This window comes from Phoca vitulina, unplaced genomic scaffold, assembly GCF_004348235.1.
Source record: "Phoca vitulina isolate PV1807 unplaced genomic scaffold, GSC_HSeal_1.0 scaffold22, whole genome shotgun sequence".
NCBI classification, from domain to species: domain Eukaryota; kingdom Metazoa; phylum Chordata; class Mammalia; order Carnivora; family Phocidae; genus Phoca; species Phoca vitulina.
The window spans coordinates 10,324,956-10,340,065 of record NW_022589725.1 but is presented as its reverse complement, the minus strand read 5'-3'; the positions used below and the strand labels follow the sequence as shown (position 1 = coordinate 10,340,065).

The 15,110-nt window shown below is 47.4% G+C and overlaps 1 protein-coding gene across 1 annotated transcript; it reads right to left on the bottom strand.

The window, feature by feature from the left end:
* Positions 1-10,362: 10,362 nt before the first annotated feature.
* GDF5 (growth differentiation factor 5) lies at positions 10,363-14,295 on the bottom strand. Its single transcript, XM_032420124.1, has 2 exons — positions 13,489-14,295; positions 10,363-11,308 (listed from the first exon to the last, which is right to left on the bottom strand). The coding sequence occupies exons 1-2, from the start codon at positions 14,111-14,113 to the stop codon at positions 10,434-10,436; spliced, it is 1,500 nt and encodes a 499-aa protein (XP_032276015.1). The 5' UTR covers positions 14,114-14,295; the 3' UTR covers positions 10,363-10,433.
* Between the last annotated feature and the right edge of the window lie 815 nt (positions 14,296-15,110).

The window sequence follows — 15,110 nt, the reverse complement described above, 5'->3', positions numbered from 1 at the left end:
AACAAAAGAAAAAGGGGACCAGTTGAAACATGGAGGATCTAGTTGAAGTTGGTAACTCTTCATTTTTTTTAATTTTAATGTATTAATTAATTTTAAATTAAAAGGTGATATATGATCACATTCTCTTCTAAAACTTAGCATGTGGGGCGCCTGGGTGGCTCAGTCGTTAAGCATCTGCCTTCGGCTCAGGTCATGATCCCAGGGTCCTGGGATCGAGTCCCACATCGGGCTCCCTGCTCCGCGGGAAGCCTGTCTCTCTCTCTCCCACTCCCCCTGCTTGTGTTCCCTCTCTCGCTGTGTCTCTCTCTGTCAAATAAATAAATAAAATCTTAAAAATAAATAAATAAATAAATAAATAAATAAATAAATAAATAAAACTTAGCATGTTACAGATAAAGCTAAAGTTCCTTTTACCAGCACCTTACATCGCAACTCCTTCTACCCTCTCTAAAATTGAACTTCCTTCTAGATATTTTGTAATGTTTTCACATATATATACATACTCCCTCAGAAAATATATCACTCTGGTTGGTGTGGGTTTTCTTTCTTTCTTTCCTTCTTTTCTCTCTCTTTTTTTTTTTACTTAATTAACAACATTCTTTTTTGTGTGTGACAACAATCTTATGTTTTATTTTGCTTCTTCCTTTTTTTCACCCAACAGTTGTTTTTTTATTCTATATATGCTGCTCTGTATAGATCCAGTTCATGTCCTTTTAATAGCTGTTCTGTCATAAGATAGAGTTGACAGACATTTGTTTCCTTTTTGTTGTTATTGTTTCTATGACCTGTGTTTCCATGAATATTCTGTACATTTAAGAGCAAAACTTTTAATAGCACCAATCTACCTCTTTTTTTCTTCAAAATCATTTGCCAGCCTGGGATTAGCAGAGGAGAGAGCTGATAGTTGTATTTAATAAAGGATTATGGTTTTTCCAGGTCATGGAATGGATGTCATCAGCACAAAGAAAGTGATGATATTGTCAAGAAAAAGGTTCGAGTGATAGGCCAGGAAATCTGTATGGTGAAGGATTTAAAGAGAGGAAGAAGCTGTTAAGAAAGTGGCTAAAGTAAAGGAGAGGTAAAAATCCCTGGGGTAGAGGCAGGCCTTCAACGAACTGAGGACCCACATTTTAGGAGAGTCGTCTATATAGACATTTATGTTGCCTCTGATGGTGGCTGGATTTGGAATAAAGAAGCATATTCTATGTCTGATGCCAAAGTCTAATAGGGTGTCCATGAGTTTGGAAGTAGCATGAACATATAGCATGAGCCGTGAAGGAGCAGCAGGTAGAGGGGTAATGGATTGAAGGTGGTATTGGAGAGTAAGCAGTTGAAGTCTTTAACTGCCAGTCTTAACGCACACAGGGTATAGAATAATGACAAGCACCATCCCAGAGAAGGAAGGTTACAGGGAAAATCATAGAAATAATATTCAAAGAGGAAGGCCAGGTTTCAGTTAAGACAGAAAGTAGAAGGAACTTTCTGGGAACAGGCTAAGGGTATAAACAAGTTTATCTTTCTTGGAACCCATGGAGATTTCAGGTTCCATAAGGCCCTTCACAGTGCTCCTCCCTTGGCTCTTTGGTCTCAACTCCCCAGGGCTGCTCAGCTTCTCTCCACTGCCAAGGCTTGTCATCAGCTTGTGCCCCAATAATCTCCATTGTTTTCCCAAAGCTCCCTCTCCCTCTTTATGTTTCATCTTTCTCCACACTGCCTCTACCCTTCAGGATTCCCCTGCTTCCCCTTAGAGGCTCCACATTGAAATTCAGTCATTCATTGAAGAAATGTATTTGCTGAGCATTTACCATGATCCAGGCTCAGATCTAGATGCTGACAATACAGTGGAGAATAAAAGTTCCTACCCCCATGGAATTTATAGTCCAGTGAAAGGAGATAACAGGCAAATAAATATACATAATCTAGTGTCAGGTATTGGTAAAGGCTAAGCAGGACAAGAATAAAAAGTAATAGAGCAAGGTATTTTTTAGATGGGATGGTCAAGCAGAACCTCACTGAATTTGATCAGAAATGTGAATGAAATGAGAGAGTGATCCATGTAAATATCTCAGAAAAGAGCGTGTCGGGCAGAGTGAACAGAGCAAAGGTCCCAATATGGGAGAATGCTTGGTGTTTCCAAGGAAGAGCAAAAAGATTATTATGGCTGGAGCCAAATGAATAAGGAAGAGTAGGAGATGAGGTTGGTAGGGGATGAGGTTGATAAGGTGGCCCTAGAGGCCGGATCCTGGGGGACATTATTGGTTGTGGTAAAAACTTTGGATTCCAAGTGTGTGCTAATATAGGTATAAAAAAATCATTGGAAAGATACACAAGAAATTGGTCATGGTTGTTGATTGTGAGAAAGAACTGGAGGACTAGGAGGTTAGGTATGGAGGGCAGACATACTTTTCACTCTGTATCCTTTTGTCTCATTTGAAGTTTGTACCATATCTATATAACTACCTTTAAAATTGAAATAGGAGCCCCTGGCTGGCTCAGTTGGAAGAACGTGTGACTCGATCTCAGGGTTGTGAGTTCGAGCCCCATCTTGGGTATAGAGATTACTTAAAAATAAAATCTTTAAAAATAAAATAAAATAGGGGTGCTTGGGTGGCTCACTCGGTTAAGCATCTGACTCTTGGATTTGGCTCAGGTCATGATCTCAGGATCGTGGGATCAAGCCCTAACTCAGGCTCCCTGCTCAGCGGGGAGTCTGATTCTCCCTCTCCCTCTGCCTGCCACTCCCCTTGCTTGTGCTCTCTCTTTCTCGTAAAAATAAAATCTTTAAGAAAAAAAAAGATTCTCTCTCTCCCTCTCTCTGCCCCTCTCCCTCCCACTCTCACTCTCCCCCCCCTCTCTAAAATGATAAATAAATCTTTAACAAATAAATAAATAAAATAAGAGCACCTGGGTGGCTCATTGGTTGAGCATCCAACTCTTGATTTTGGCTCAGGTCATGATCTCATGGGTGGTGACATCGAGCTCCACGTCGGGGCTCTACACTCAGCCAGGAGTCTGCTTGAGGATTCTCTCCCTCTGCCCCTCTCCCCACTTGCTCACACACTCTTTCTCTCTTAAAATAAATAAATAAATCTTAAAAAAATAAAATAAAATAAAATTGAAATAAAAGCATTCATCTCCAAATCTTATTCTGCAAAAGAATTTACTCATTAGTTTTATGGAAAATACAAAGGACTAGAACTTGGTCCTTGCCCTCAACAGTGTTACAGTTGGGGGTGGGTAGGTACAATACATATTCACAATTTTTTTAAAAAACAATGCAGGGGCACCTGGGTGGCTCAGTCGGTTAAGCGGCTGACTTCAGCTCAGGTCATGATCCCAGAGTCCTAGGATCGAGCCCCTCATCGGGCTCCCTGCTCAGCGGGAGCCTGCTTCTCCCTCTCTCACTCCCCTTACTTGTGTTCCCTCTCTTGCTGTCTCTCTCTCTGTCAAATAAATAAATAAAATCTTTTTTAAAAAAATAAAATAAAATAGGGGCACCTGGGTGGCTCAGTTGTTAAGCGTCTGCCTTCGGCTCAGGTCATGATCCTAGGGTCCTGGTATCGAGCCCCGCATCGGGCTCCCTACTCTGTGGGAAGCCTGCGTCTCCCTCTCCCGCTCCCCCTGCTGTGTTCCCTCTCTCGCTGTGTCTCTCTCTGTCAAATAAATAAATAAAATCTTTAAAAATAATAATAAAATAAAATAAAAAAACAATGCAAAAGAATGAAGTTGGACTCCTATCTCGCACCATATGGAAAATTAATTCAAAATAGATCATAGACCTAAATGTAGAAGCTAAACTATAAAACTCTTAGGGAAAAAAAAAACATAAGAAGTAAATCTTCATGACCTTGTGTTAGATAAAAACTTCTTAGATACAACACCAAAAGCACAGATAACAAAAGAAAAAATAAATTGGACTACATAAAAATTTAAACTTTTGCATTGTAAAAAATACCATCAGGAAAGTAAAAAGATACAGAATGGGAGAAAATATTTGCAAATCAGATATCAGATAAGGGACTTGTACCCAGAATATATAAAAAAACTTTACAACTTTACAACAATAATAAAAAAACAAACACCCAATTAAAAATGGGCAAAGGATTTGAATGGAAATTTCTCCAAGGAAGATCTACAAGTGGCCAGTAAGCTAATGGAAAGATGATCAACATCAGTGGTCATTAGGGAACTACAAACATACATACACACACATACACATACACACACATGCACACACAATGAGATAATCACTTCACACATCCACTACACGGCTATTTTCAGGCAGACATACAATACAAAGTGCTAGCAATGATGTGGAAAAACTTGATCCCTCATACATGAGTGATGGAAATGTAAAATAGTACAGCTGTTCTGGAAGAGTCTGGCTGTTCCTCAGAATGAAAACAGAATTACCGTATGACCCATTAATTATATTCCTAGGTCAAAATTAAAACATATGTCCACACAAAAACTTGTATAGGAATGTTCATCACTGCATTATTCACAATAGCATATAAAAGGTGAAAACAATCTAAATGTTCATCAACTGATGAATGGATAAATAAAATACAGTATTTTGAAAAAATGGATTGTTATTCAACAATAAACAGGAATGAACTACTGATAAGAGCTACAATACGGGGGCACCTGGGTGGCTCAGTCATTAAGTGTCTACCTTCGGCTCAGGTCATGATCCCAGAGTCCTGGGGTTGAGCCCCGCATCAGGCTCCCTGCTCAGCAGGAAGCCTGCTTCTCCCTCTCCCACTCCCCCTGCTTGTGTTCCCTCTCTCGCTGTCTCTCTCTCTCTGTCAAATAAATAAATAAATAAACCTTAAAAAAAAAAAAAAAAAAGAGCTGCAATATGGATGACCCTGGCAAACATGCTAAGTGAAAGAAGTCACAAGAGGCTACATATTGTATGATTATGGTTCCATTTCTGTGACGTGTTCAGCCACCCCCTCCCATGGCCAATTCCTGGACTTTATTACTGGAATTGTTTTAATTCTGAAATTTTTAATTTATGCCATTCTGTGTTCTTACCATCCTATTCTTTTAGCTTTCATTTATTACTCCTAGTACACCTGTCATTCTACCCCATTGAGACCTCCAGGCTTTTTATCTCTTCTCTTTATAGTTTGTCAACCCTCTCCTCTCTATACTTCTTCTATCTAGCTCAGACCGAATGGTCTATCACTTCATTATTCTCTTACCAATATTAACTCCCTTGTTCAAACGTCTTTCTATCCTGTCCATCTAAAAAAACTCCAACCCTGTAATTGTTCATGTACTCCATGCCTGCAACCAGATTATTGATTACTACTGAAGAAAATCATGCAAGTACCACCAACTATGGTTATCCCACCTCTATTATGCTCAACTCAGCTTGCTTTCTCTAGGATTGCTATTTATAACTGCATTAATTTCATAAGGCTACCATAACAACAACAACAACAACAGAACACAAACCAGGTGGTTTAAAACAATGGAAATGTATTGTTTCATAGTTCTAGAGGCTAGAAGTCCAAAATCAAGGTGTTGGCAGGACCATGCTCTATCTGAAGGCTCTAGGGGAGGATCTTTTCTTGCTTTTTCCTAGCTCTGGCAGTTGCCAGCAATCCTTGGTGTTTCTTGGTTTACAACTGCATAACTCCAATCTCTTCGTCTGTCATTTCATGATCTTCTCCCTATCTGCCTGTCTGTGTCTCTTCTTTTCTAAAGACTCCAGTCATATTGCATGAGGGCCCAGCCTAATGACCTTATCTTAATTTGATTACATCTGCAAAGACCCTTTTGCCAAATACGGTCATATTCACAGGTATGAGGGTCAGCGCTTAAACATATTTTTTTGAGGGACACAATTAAACCCATAACAGGAGCTTTTTCTACATTCCTCAAACCTTGACTCTGACCCCTTCCTACTGTCTCTGAACAGATGGCCTCAACTCCTACTTCACGGAGAAAAGAGAAATTAGAAGCCATCAGAATGAAACTTGACTTCCCACCACTCAACCAACAAATCTGCTTTTATCATATGTGTGTATCCTTCCTTCTTACCGTTTCATGAAAGAATTCCTGCTTTTCCCATTTAAAGTTAATCTCTTAAGAGTTCTTCAGGGCACCCGGGTGGCTCAGTCAGTTAAACGTCTGCCTTCAGCTCAGGTCATGATCCCAGGGTCCTGGGATGGAGCCCCACATCTGGCTCCCCACTCAGCGAGAAACCTGCATCTCCCTCTCCCTCTGCCTGCCGCTCCCCCTGCTTGTGTGCTCTCTCTCTGTCAAATAAATAAATAAAATCTTAAAAAAAAAAAAAAAGAGTTCTCCAAACCTGGCATGTATAATCTGACCTCATCATCTTCCTCTCAAAATGTGTTCCTCCTTCTGTGTTCTCTTTCATCGTTGTTCTCGAATGGCACACCTTCTACCCAGTTGCCAGAGGGGGAAAAAAAAAAACACCACAGGATTCACCCTTGACTTTGTTTCTCCATTACTCTGTCCACCCCAACGCTCCCCAAGTCCTGCCTAACAGAGCAGAACCTCAACTTCCTTGGGTTTGTACACTACATGTCTATTAATGAAGCCCATACTTAATGTTTGTATTTAGGCACCCACATTATATTCAGTTGATTCAATTCAGTTCACGGCTACTTGTAATACTATCTCTTCCCCATCTGAAGTCGTGTGAAATCTCATTGTTTTACATACCATTCTTGTATGGTTGGTTTCATGCATTCTGATGGACAATTTGACTTTTCCCCTTTATTTCATCTCCTTTGATTCAGCCTATTATATTATCATCCTAGCATCCTTTGAGGTCTTTATTTTCTCTTTCACTCATGCATGGAACTTGAGGATGTGGTTGTTGCAAGATAAGAGAAGTCAGGTAAAGTGCTAAGCACAGTACCTGGCACATAATAAGCCCTTGATAAACATTTACAATTGTGATTGTTATTATTATCCCAACTCTCAGCACAGCATTCTGAGCCATAGTAAGCCCTCAATAAATATTTATTGATTAACGAATGAATGAATGGATCGAAGGCTGATGGAATGAATAAATATCCCCTCTCCCAAATCCCAGGCCCATTAAATTTGGTATTATTATCCCTCTTTTACAGACAGAGAAACCAAGGCTTAGAGAGTTTCAGCTGGAAAGCGGTGGAACCAGAACTGGAATCCAGATCTGCCTGACTCCCAAGCATATGTGACTCACCCTTCCTTACTCAGCTTCCTTACATGTATACACAGATCAAGAAAACTAGTTGTGGGGTCAGAGTGAAGTCTGAGAGGTTTTCCAAGGTTGTGTGTCCAAACCCTAGAAAAGCGGAGTCTCCCTCATATGGCCCTGGGACATAGGGATGTGGAAGGGACTAAGAGATGATATCAGAGCACTAGGAGCCTCACCTCTTTCCACCCCTATGGGCCTCTCATCTTCCCTGCCCTAACCTATATGCTTAGCTATTTCTCCCCAGAAACGAACATACTGTGTGTCCCCAAGGAGAAACTTTTAAGAGCAGGAAGGCAAGGCCTAGGAAGGTAATTTGACTACTCGCCAGGACCGGAGTCAGTGGCATGGGGATCCCAAAGAAGTAGCAAGAATGGTACAAAGAATGTAAGACCCGCAGGAGAACTGCATTACTTCTCTGGATGTCAGCTTCCTCATCTATAAAAATGGGGGGGGGGACGGGGTAATAGTCCTTTGCCCTGCCTGCTTCACAGGACTGTTGGATACACAATAATGATAACCACTAATATTTACTGAGTGCCACCGCTGTGCTGGCCATTGTGTTGAGTGTCTTTCATATCCGCAGTTAGCCCTATGAAATAGGCATATTGTCTACCCCTCCCCCCTCCTTATTTCCATCTCCCCACCCCGACAAATGAGGAAACCAAGGTTCATGGAATTAAGTTACTTGCCCAAGGCCTCTAACTCTGAGTGACAGATCTGAAATTTGAAACTGGGTTGCCTTTTGAGCCCTTCAGAGCTGTGAGCATGTTTGTGAACCTCAGAGGAGAACCCATTTGTGAACCCCGAAGAATGATACATGCCTTGTGCCCTCTGGCACGCAAGTGTTCCATACAAGTCCGCATCTTGTTTCGATTGGGACTGGAGTGGATGCCCAGTAGAGATCGTTGTCCAAGGAGGCAGCTGACCGGATGGTTAGGATGGAAGGGCTGTTTCCCACACTGATCTGATTGGATCCCCATAGTCTGGGGAGGAAAGGGGGGAGGGCACGAAGTCTGAGTGGCTCTTTTGTGAAAGCAAGTTCTAGGGCAGGTTGAGGTGGGAGAGGAAGCTCCTAGGTACCAAGCCAGACCACAACAGTCAATGCAGTGCCCAGGTCTGCAGCAGGAAGAGCACGGGGGCTGAGATGACAGGAAGCCCTCTGACAGGGCTCAGGCAGGGTGCCACTCCAGGCTGTCAGACTTTCCAAGAAAGGAGGGACACACGGCCCAGAAAATCAGTGCGTGTAGGAGTCAGCCCCACCTGTGACCTCTGCATCCTCTGCCTCTCTCTCTCCCCGCTCAGTTTCCAGCCCCCCGCTTCTCCACGGCTCTCCCTGTGTCCACAGGCCCCTGGTTGGCTTCGCCAGCACTGCCTCCAGGCCCACTCTCCCCTCTCACACCAGAACTCTGTCTGCTGTGGCAGCTCTTTGTTTACTGTCAGAGCTCACAGGCCTGCCACCGGCCAAACACAACGAAGCCTGGCCAGGGAGGGCTAGGTTCCAGGTGCAGACTGGCCCCTCAGGGACAGGTAATGGCCTCCAAACCAGAAAGGCAGCTCAAAGGTAGGCTGCCCCCTGCGCTGGGCTCTTGTTTCAGGTCCTGACAACCCAGGTTTCAGGCCTAGAGGAAAGGGACACAAGACCTGCCCATAGCTGGGCAGGCATCCCTACTGTTGAAACAGCTTTGGCTAGGAGCCCTGGGAATCAAAGACCCAGCTGGAGAGAGGTGGGGAAAATGTTGAGGCCCCCTGGGTGGGAAGCAGAGGCCTAGACTCCCTTCCCCTGGTCCTCCCTCTCTTCAGCCAGGCAGAGTCTGGTCCTGAGCCCTTAGAATGAAGACTTGCATGTCCAAATTTCCCTACCAGAGGGCTCTGTTCCCCTTCTAAGCATTAGTGCCTCATGCCCTCCCTAAGGATTCTAGTGGATAAAGGGAAGTGGGCATCTACTCTGGGCCAGGCCCCAACAGGAACCATTGTCAGGATGTGTCTGGCATTGGTCTGTCCAAGGCTAGTGGGGAGGTGACTTATCTAATATGTAGTTATATATTTGCATAATGTATAATGTAAAGGGGAGGGACTCCAACTCTGTTTCTGGAGCTGGGGTGAGGGGTAGGAGGTGATGGATGAGGAGGGACGACTGGTAAAAGTGCCAAACTGGAGGGTAGCAGGGCCACAGACAAGATCATTCAAGGAACAGTGGTCAGTGGCAAGAAGAAGATGCCCCAACAGGGGAGGAGGAGATCCCTGGCAACCCAGGTTCCCCACGGAAAGGCCCTCTAAATGGTGGCCAGTTGATTCTTTGAGTATGTGGGGGGTTGGGGTGCAAATAGGTGAAAGAAGTGGGAATGATTTTAGAGGAAATGAAATTCCCAATATCCCTCCCATGTAAGGATCCATTTCTGAGGCAACAAGCTTGACTAAGGAATGTCAAGTCTGTTGCCAGGCCCCAGAGGAGCAGACGGAGCTCCAGACCAGCGGGCCGTTGGAAGGAACGGGAATGGGGTTAGAGGTAGCATTGGCCCTCCTCAGCCTGTACTCTCCCATTTTGCTTCAGGCAACCCACCTCCCTTCCCTGGGCCAGTCATTCTTTGAGGGGTCACTGGGTCCCCTGGAGTAAACAAGAAATTTGCCACAGTTTTAGTAACAGTTTTGCTTTTTATCTCATCAATGTACATTTTCATCTAACAGTCTAACAGCCTCACACTCCTCACCCCGGCCCAAGCCCTCACCCCCTCCGGCCCACCCCTGCCCAATCAGCATCTCATCTGCCCCAGGGGCAGGAAATCACCAGGCACAGTGGTGATTCAAGGAGAGGGCAGCACCTGTGGGCTCTCCCAAGGGGAGCCCTCCCTGGAGAGTCCAGAAGCCAAAAAGGCCCAGGTAAGGAGAGGTTGAGGGCTGAGTCTCATTGGAAAGCAAGGTCTCCTGGGTCTCAGTCCCATTCAGTCTGTCTCCCTGGGTCTGTGTCTGCCAGTCAGAGCAGCAGCAGGGCAGAAATCCTCAGACAAGGGGACTTGTGGATAGAAAGGAACCTTGAACCCAGTCCCACTCAGAGAGTAAGAGCAAGGCTGTTGGAAACCCCTTTCACGCAGGCCGGGTAGATGCTCCTGGGTGCTGCCTCCCAATCTCTCTGATTTCGGGAGTGCAGGGACGGGCCCTTGTGACCAGCATCCTGGGACGTGCCACCCAGGAAGACAGAGGGCCAGTGCTGCTACCTGCAGCCACAAGACTCCACGACCATGTCCTCATACTGCTTATAGACCACGTTGTTGGCGGAGTCAATGAAGAGGATGCTGATGGGACTCAGTCGTGTGGGCACGCAGCAGGTTGGTGGTGTGGACTCAGGGTCCATGGAGTTCATCAAGGTCTGGATGACTGCATGGTTCGTGGGCTCCAGGTGGGAGCGCAAGGGGAACTCACATAGCCCCTCGCAGTGGAAGGCCTCGTACTCAAGGGGTGCGATGATCCAGTCATCCCAGCCCATGTCCTTGAAGTTGACATGCAGCGCCTTCCGACTGCAACGGGCCTTGGGGTTCTTGCTGGGCCGTTTGCCCTGGCGCGTGGCCAGTGGGGCCCGCCTTTTTCGCCGCTGGCTGAACAGGTACTCGTACACCGTCTTATCATCTTGACCCGAGCGAGCCTTAATCTCATTAAAGAACAGGTCCCGTTTCTTGGTGCGGCCAAATACCAGGAACAGGGCCTTCTCGTGGACCTGCCTGGCCGCCCGGTCAAAGCCCAGGCCACGGAGGTCCACGGCCCGGCCCCGTTCCCAGGCCTCCAGCTCCAAGCACAGCTGGGCCGAGTTCTTAAAGTTTCGGAAGAGCTTCCAGATGTCGAACACCTCCCAGCCAGATCCGTCCAGGCCTGGCACGGAGCGCACATCCAGCAAGGCTGCCGGCTGCCGGCCGCTGGGGCAGCTGGACAGCTTCAGCTGGGCAGCCCGCCCGATGCCAGGGGCCACTGGCTTGGCCGTGTCCGAGGGCTTCTTCCGCAAGATCCGCAGTTCGGCCCCTAGCAGCCCATCCTTCTCCAGGGCACTAATGTCAAACACGTACCTCTGCTTTCTGACCACAGGACCTCGGTCATCTAGAGAGAACACCCAGAAGTCATTCCCTGCAACCTCACCAAGAGAGCCAGCCACCTCGGGGCCTCAGGGAGGGCTACAGCTCTCTCCCCTCTGGAGACAGCTTTCTTTAACCTCTCCCCTACTCTGACAGAGGCCAAGACCCAAACCACTGAGAGCCTTTTTCAAAATAAGGGAGCTTCCTAAAGACCAGACCAAGTAGGGTTGTTTTTCCGTAGATGTGGCTGTGGTGATTTGAACAATTCCAGGTGTTTGTGTCAATGACAATGCATATCAGAGATGCATCAGCCTTAGAACTGCCTCTTGCTATCCCTCCCCAGCTATTATCTTATATGATATCTTCATTGGAGAGATAGGTGGAGTGGGTTTTATAATTAGCTCTATTTTTTCCAGAGGAGGAATCTGAGGCTCAGAGGAGTTAGGTGACTTGCCCCAGATCACCCAGCTAGGAAAAAGCAGAGTTGGAACCCTACTGTAGAACATCTTATACCCAATCCTGAGCTGCTCCCACTCCACCTTAAGGAATATCTTGGTGTTCCCATTCTACGGATGAGGCACAGAGAGGGCAAGTGACTTGTGCAAGTTCACACAGATAGTTAACGATAAAGCTACAATCCAATTTCCCCAGCTTCCTAGTCTGATGATTTTGTTGTGTACATGTCTTATCCCGCTGCGTGTATGAGCGTGTGTGTGTGTGCGTGCGTATATGTGAATAACGGGCTTATATGTGAATAAGAAAGGTAAAGTATAATGAGTGACGTGCGTGTATGATTGCGCTTGCGTGAATATTTGAAAGATATGTATATGTGCGTGTGCATGCAAGACGATTCTGTGTGGACATGTAAGAAGGTGTGTGTTCACATGTGTACATGTGTGTGTGATTCAGCATGCGTGTATAAATATAAGGCTGTGTGTGTGTGAGAAACTCTGTAGTGTGTCCAAATCAGCATACCCTCCTTCTTAAATACCAATTTGCCATTGGGAAGCATTCATACGTTGCTCTAGAAGGTGACTAATTAGGCCTTTAAACTCCCCATCTCCCCCTCTGCAAGCTCCCTTAGAGCTGGGGGGCACAAGGACTTATTTTATGAGCCCCCAAGGGGTCACAGCTTTCCCTGGCTGGGCAGGCAGCCAGGCCACCTCCCCCACCCCAGCCAGACCTGCCGCCTCCTGGTTCCTCCCACCGTGTCATTCCCCCACGGGCCAGCTCTAATGAGGAGCCTCTCCCCATCTCCGCCCCCTCCCCCACCCTGCCAGCCAAAGTCCCAAGCCTCACGGAACCAGAGCGTAAGAGCTGCGGGCAACCCTGGCAATGAGTAATCCATCTCCCTCTTCACACTTACAGAGAAACTGAGGCCCTGAGAGGAGAAGGGACTTGCTGAGATCACACAGCAAGTGGGGAGGGAAAAGTCAAAACAGTAGCGCTAGGTGAGCATAGGGTGAGGTGAGGGGAATGGCTACCCTCTCTCCCGGGTTGACAATAAAAATGATCTGTGTTTAGGACAAGATATAAAGTGTTCATTTTTGAAGGACTCTCAGAAATCCCCCAGCCCAACCCCCATAGAGTTGTGCAGATGGGGAAACCGAGACCCCACAGGGAAAAGGGACTCTCTTAAGATCACATTGTGAGTTAGTCCCCTTGTCTGAGGATTTCTGCCCTGCTGCTGCTAAGTCTGCCACCCCCCAGCCCCCCACCCCCACACCATACTTTTAAATGTCATCCCGCGACTCCAAGACGCCCCATTTACTGTCTTCACCCATCCTGCCTCCTCTGGCCCTAGCCTGAAGGCAAATTTGCAGAACCACGGGAATCTAGCGATTAATTTCTCTCTCTGCCATCTGAGAAAACCTACAAACCTCTGGAGCCTGGAAAGTCTGGCCAACCCACCTCAGAACAGAGCATGGCCTGGTAAGAGTCTTAAAGTATGGTCCCCAACTCTGCCACCAACTGGCAGGTCTTGTCTCCTCTCCGGGCTCAGTAACCCCCTCTGCACCTTGCAAGAATTGGCTCTGGCGCACCAGCAGCCCGGGACCGGGAACGTGGGAGGTAAGTCCCAGATACCACCCCAGGCTGATGCACACACTACCTCCCACCGGTGCAGTGTCGGGGCTCTGAAAGGCCCCTCCGCACATGCAGACGCCCCTCCCTCTCAGCCGTGCCCCTGCCACCCCACCCCCTCACCTTGCCCTTTGTCAATAAAGCTGGTGATGGTGTTGGCCAGGCCAGCCTCCAACTTCACGCTGCTGTTGCCTCCCTTTCTGTCAGCATCGGACAGCGTCCTGTACAACGAGAGCATGTACTCGTGGGGCGTGATGGGGGGCGGGCGGAACGGCTCCTTGGGCTCTTGAGGGGGTCCAGTCTCCCTGGCCTTCTTCAGCAGGAAGGGGCTGGGGACAGATCCTGCCTTTGGAGGTGCCTTACCCCCGGGAAGCTGTCCTTTTGGGGTCACCGTCCGCGTTGCCGCCTGCCTTGTCTGGGAAGGGTGTCCTGGCTTGGGTTCAGGGCCACCCGATCTGGGGGGCAGCTTTTTGGGTTCATCCTTCTTGGGCTGTGTCAGGCCTCCTGTCTGCCCGGTGCCCCCCTTTGCCCTGGCACTGGCGGCCCCCCCACCATAGCTGTGACCCCCCGGCCTAAAGATGCTCCGGGCCAGAGGGGGCCTCTCCTTGGCTTCTGCTTTGGCCAAGCCTGGCCTGGCCCCCTGGGGTCTCTGGCCCAAGTCAGGGGCACCCAACACAGTGCAGATGAATTCCAGGTCCAGCCAAGCCAGGTGCCAAAGCAAGAAAGTGAGGAGTTTGGGGAGTCTCATCCTCTGGCCAGCCGCTGAATGACACCAGAGAGAAGGGCGGCAGCAGCGAAGGTGCCTCTGGTTTGGCAGGAAAAACCATGAACCGAGTGGACCCTCAAAAGCAGCGGCAGCAGCGGGAGCAGCAGAAGGAAAGGCTTTCTCCTCAGTCTGAGACTCTTTAAGTCTGCCGGGTGTGTGTTTGTATCCAGTCCCATAGTGGAAATGTTCTCGTATCCAGACGTGCACCGTCTCTAGTCAGCAGCTGAAAATAACTCGTTCTTGAAAGGAGAAAGCCGACCGCCCCCTTTCTCCTGCACAACTGACTGAGGGCTTGAAGGAGGCTTGTATAAGGCTGAGGGATTTTTCCAAGAAGGAAGAATGGCGTAATGCTGCCTGTATGCTCCAGTTTTTTTTTTTTTTTAAGTTTTGAATCCTTTCCAGTGAAAATACTTCACACACACACACACACACACACACACACACACACGCCTGCAGGTGCTCAGAAAAATCTTTTACAAACCTGAACTCAGGAATTGGAAACGGAATTCCAACCCAAACTAACTTAATTACTCTCTGATGTCATGCTGTCTAAACTCATTTAAGTGCGATATATTTATGTGAAAAAAATCGCCACTGCCCTTTCGAGGCCATGGCTCACGGGGGCTCTTGGCACAGAGCCCCGCGGCAGGGCTCTGGGCTTAGGGGGCCTCTCAGTCCGTGGAGCAGACTAGGGGTCTTCACCTCCACCTCCAGGGGCAGCCCACCCCACCTTCCTGAGGAGAGATACTGAGGAATGAGCTCAAGATCTTAAGCCCCAGAAGCATGGGGAGTGTGGGTTTTCAGTTAAGTCCTTGGGGTGTTTTAAAGCAGTTTCAACTCCTGCGTCTAGTCTGGGGCCTGATTTGTTGTTGGGGGGGTGGCAGAACAGATGGCAGCATTTACCCACAGTTGCTTTTATTTTAATAAACTTGTGGTGACCCAGAGGCAGAAAAATATCTGTACCCACTACACCCCTCCC

Bases quoted from the DNA above. Each gene is read 5' to 3' on its own strand.
- GDF5 (XM_032420124.1), bottom strand. From the start codon at position 14,113: ATGAGACTCCCCAAACTCCTCACTTTCTTGCTTTGGCACCTGGCTTGG. The intron at 11,309-13,488 runs GTGAGGGGGTGG...TGTTCTCTCTAG, and splicing joins CTTTATTGACAAAGGGCAAG to ATGACCGAGGTCCTGTGGTC.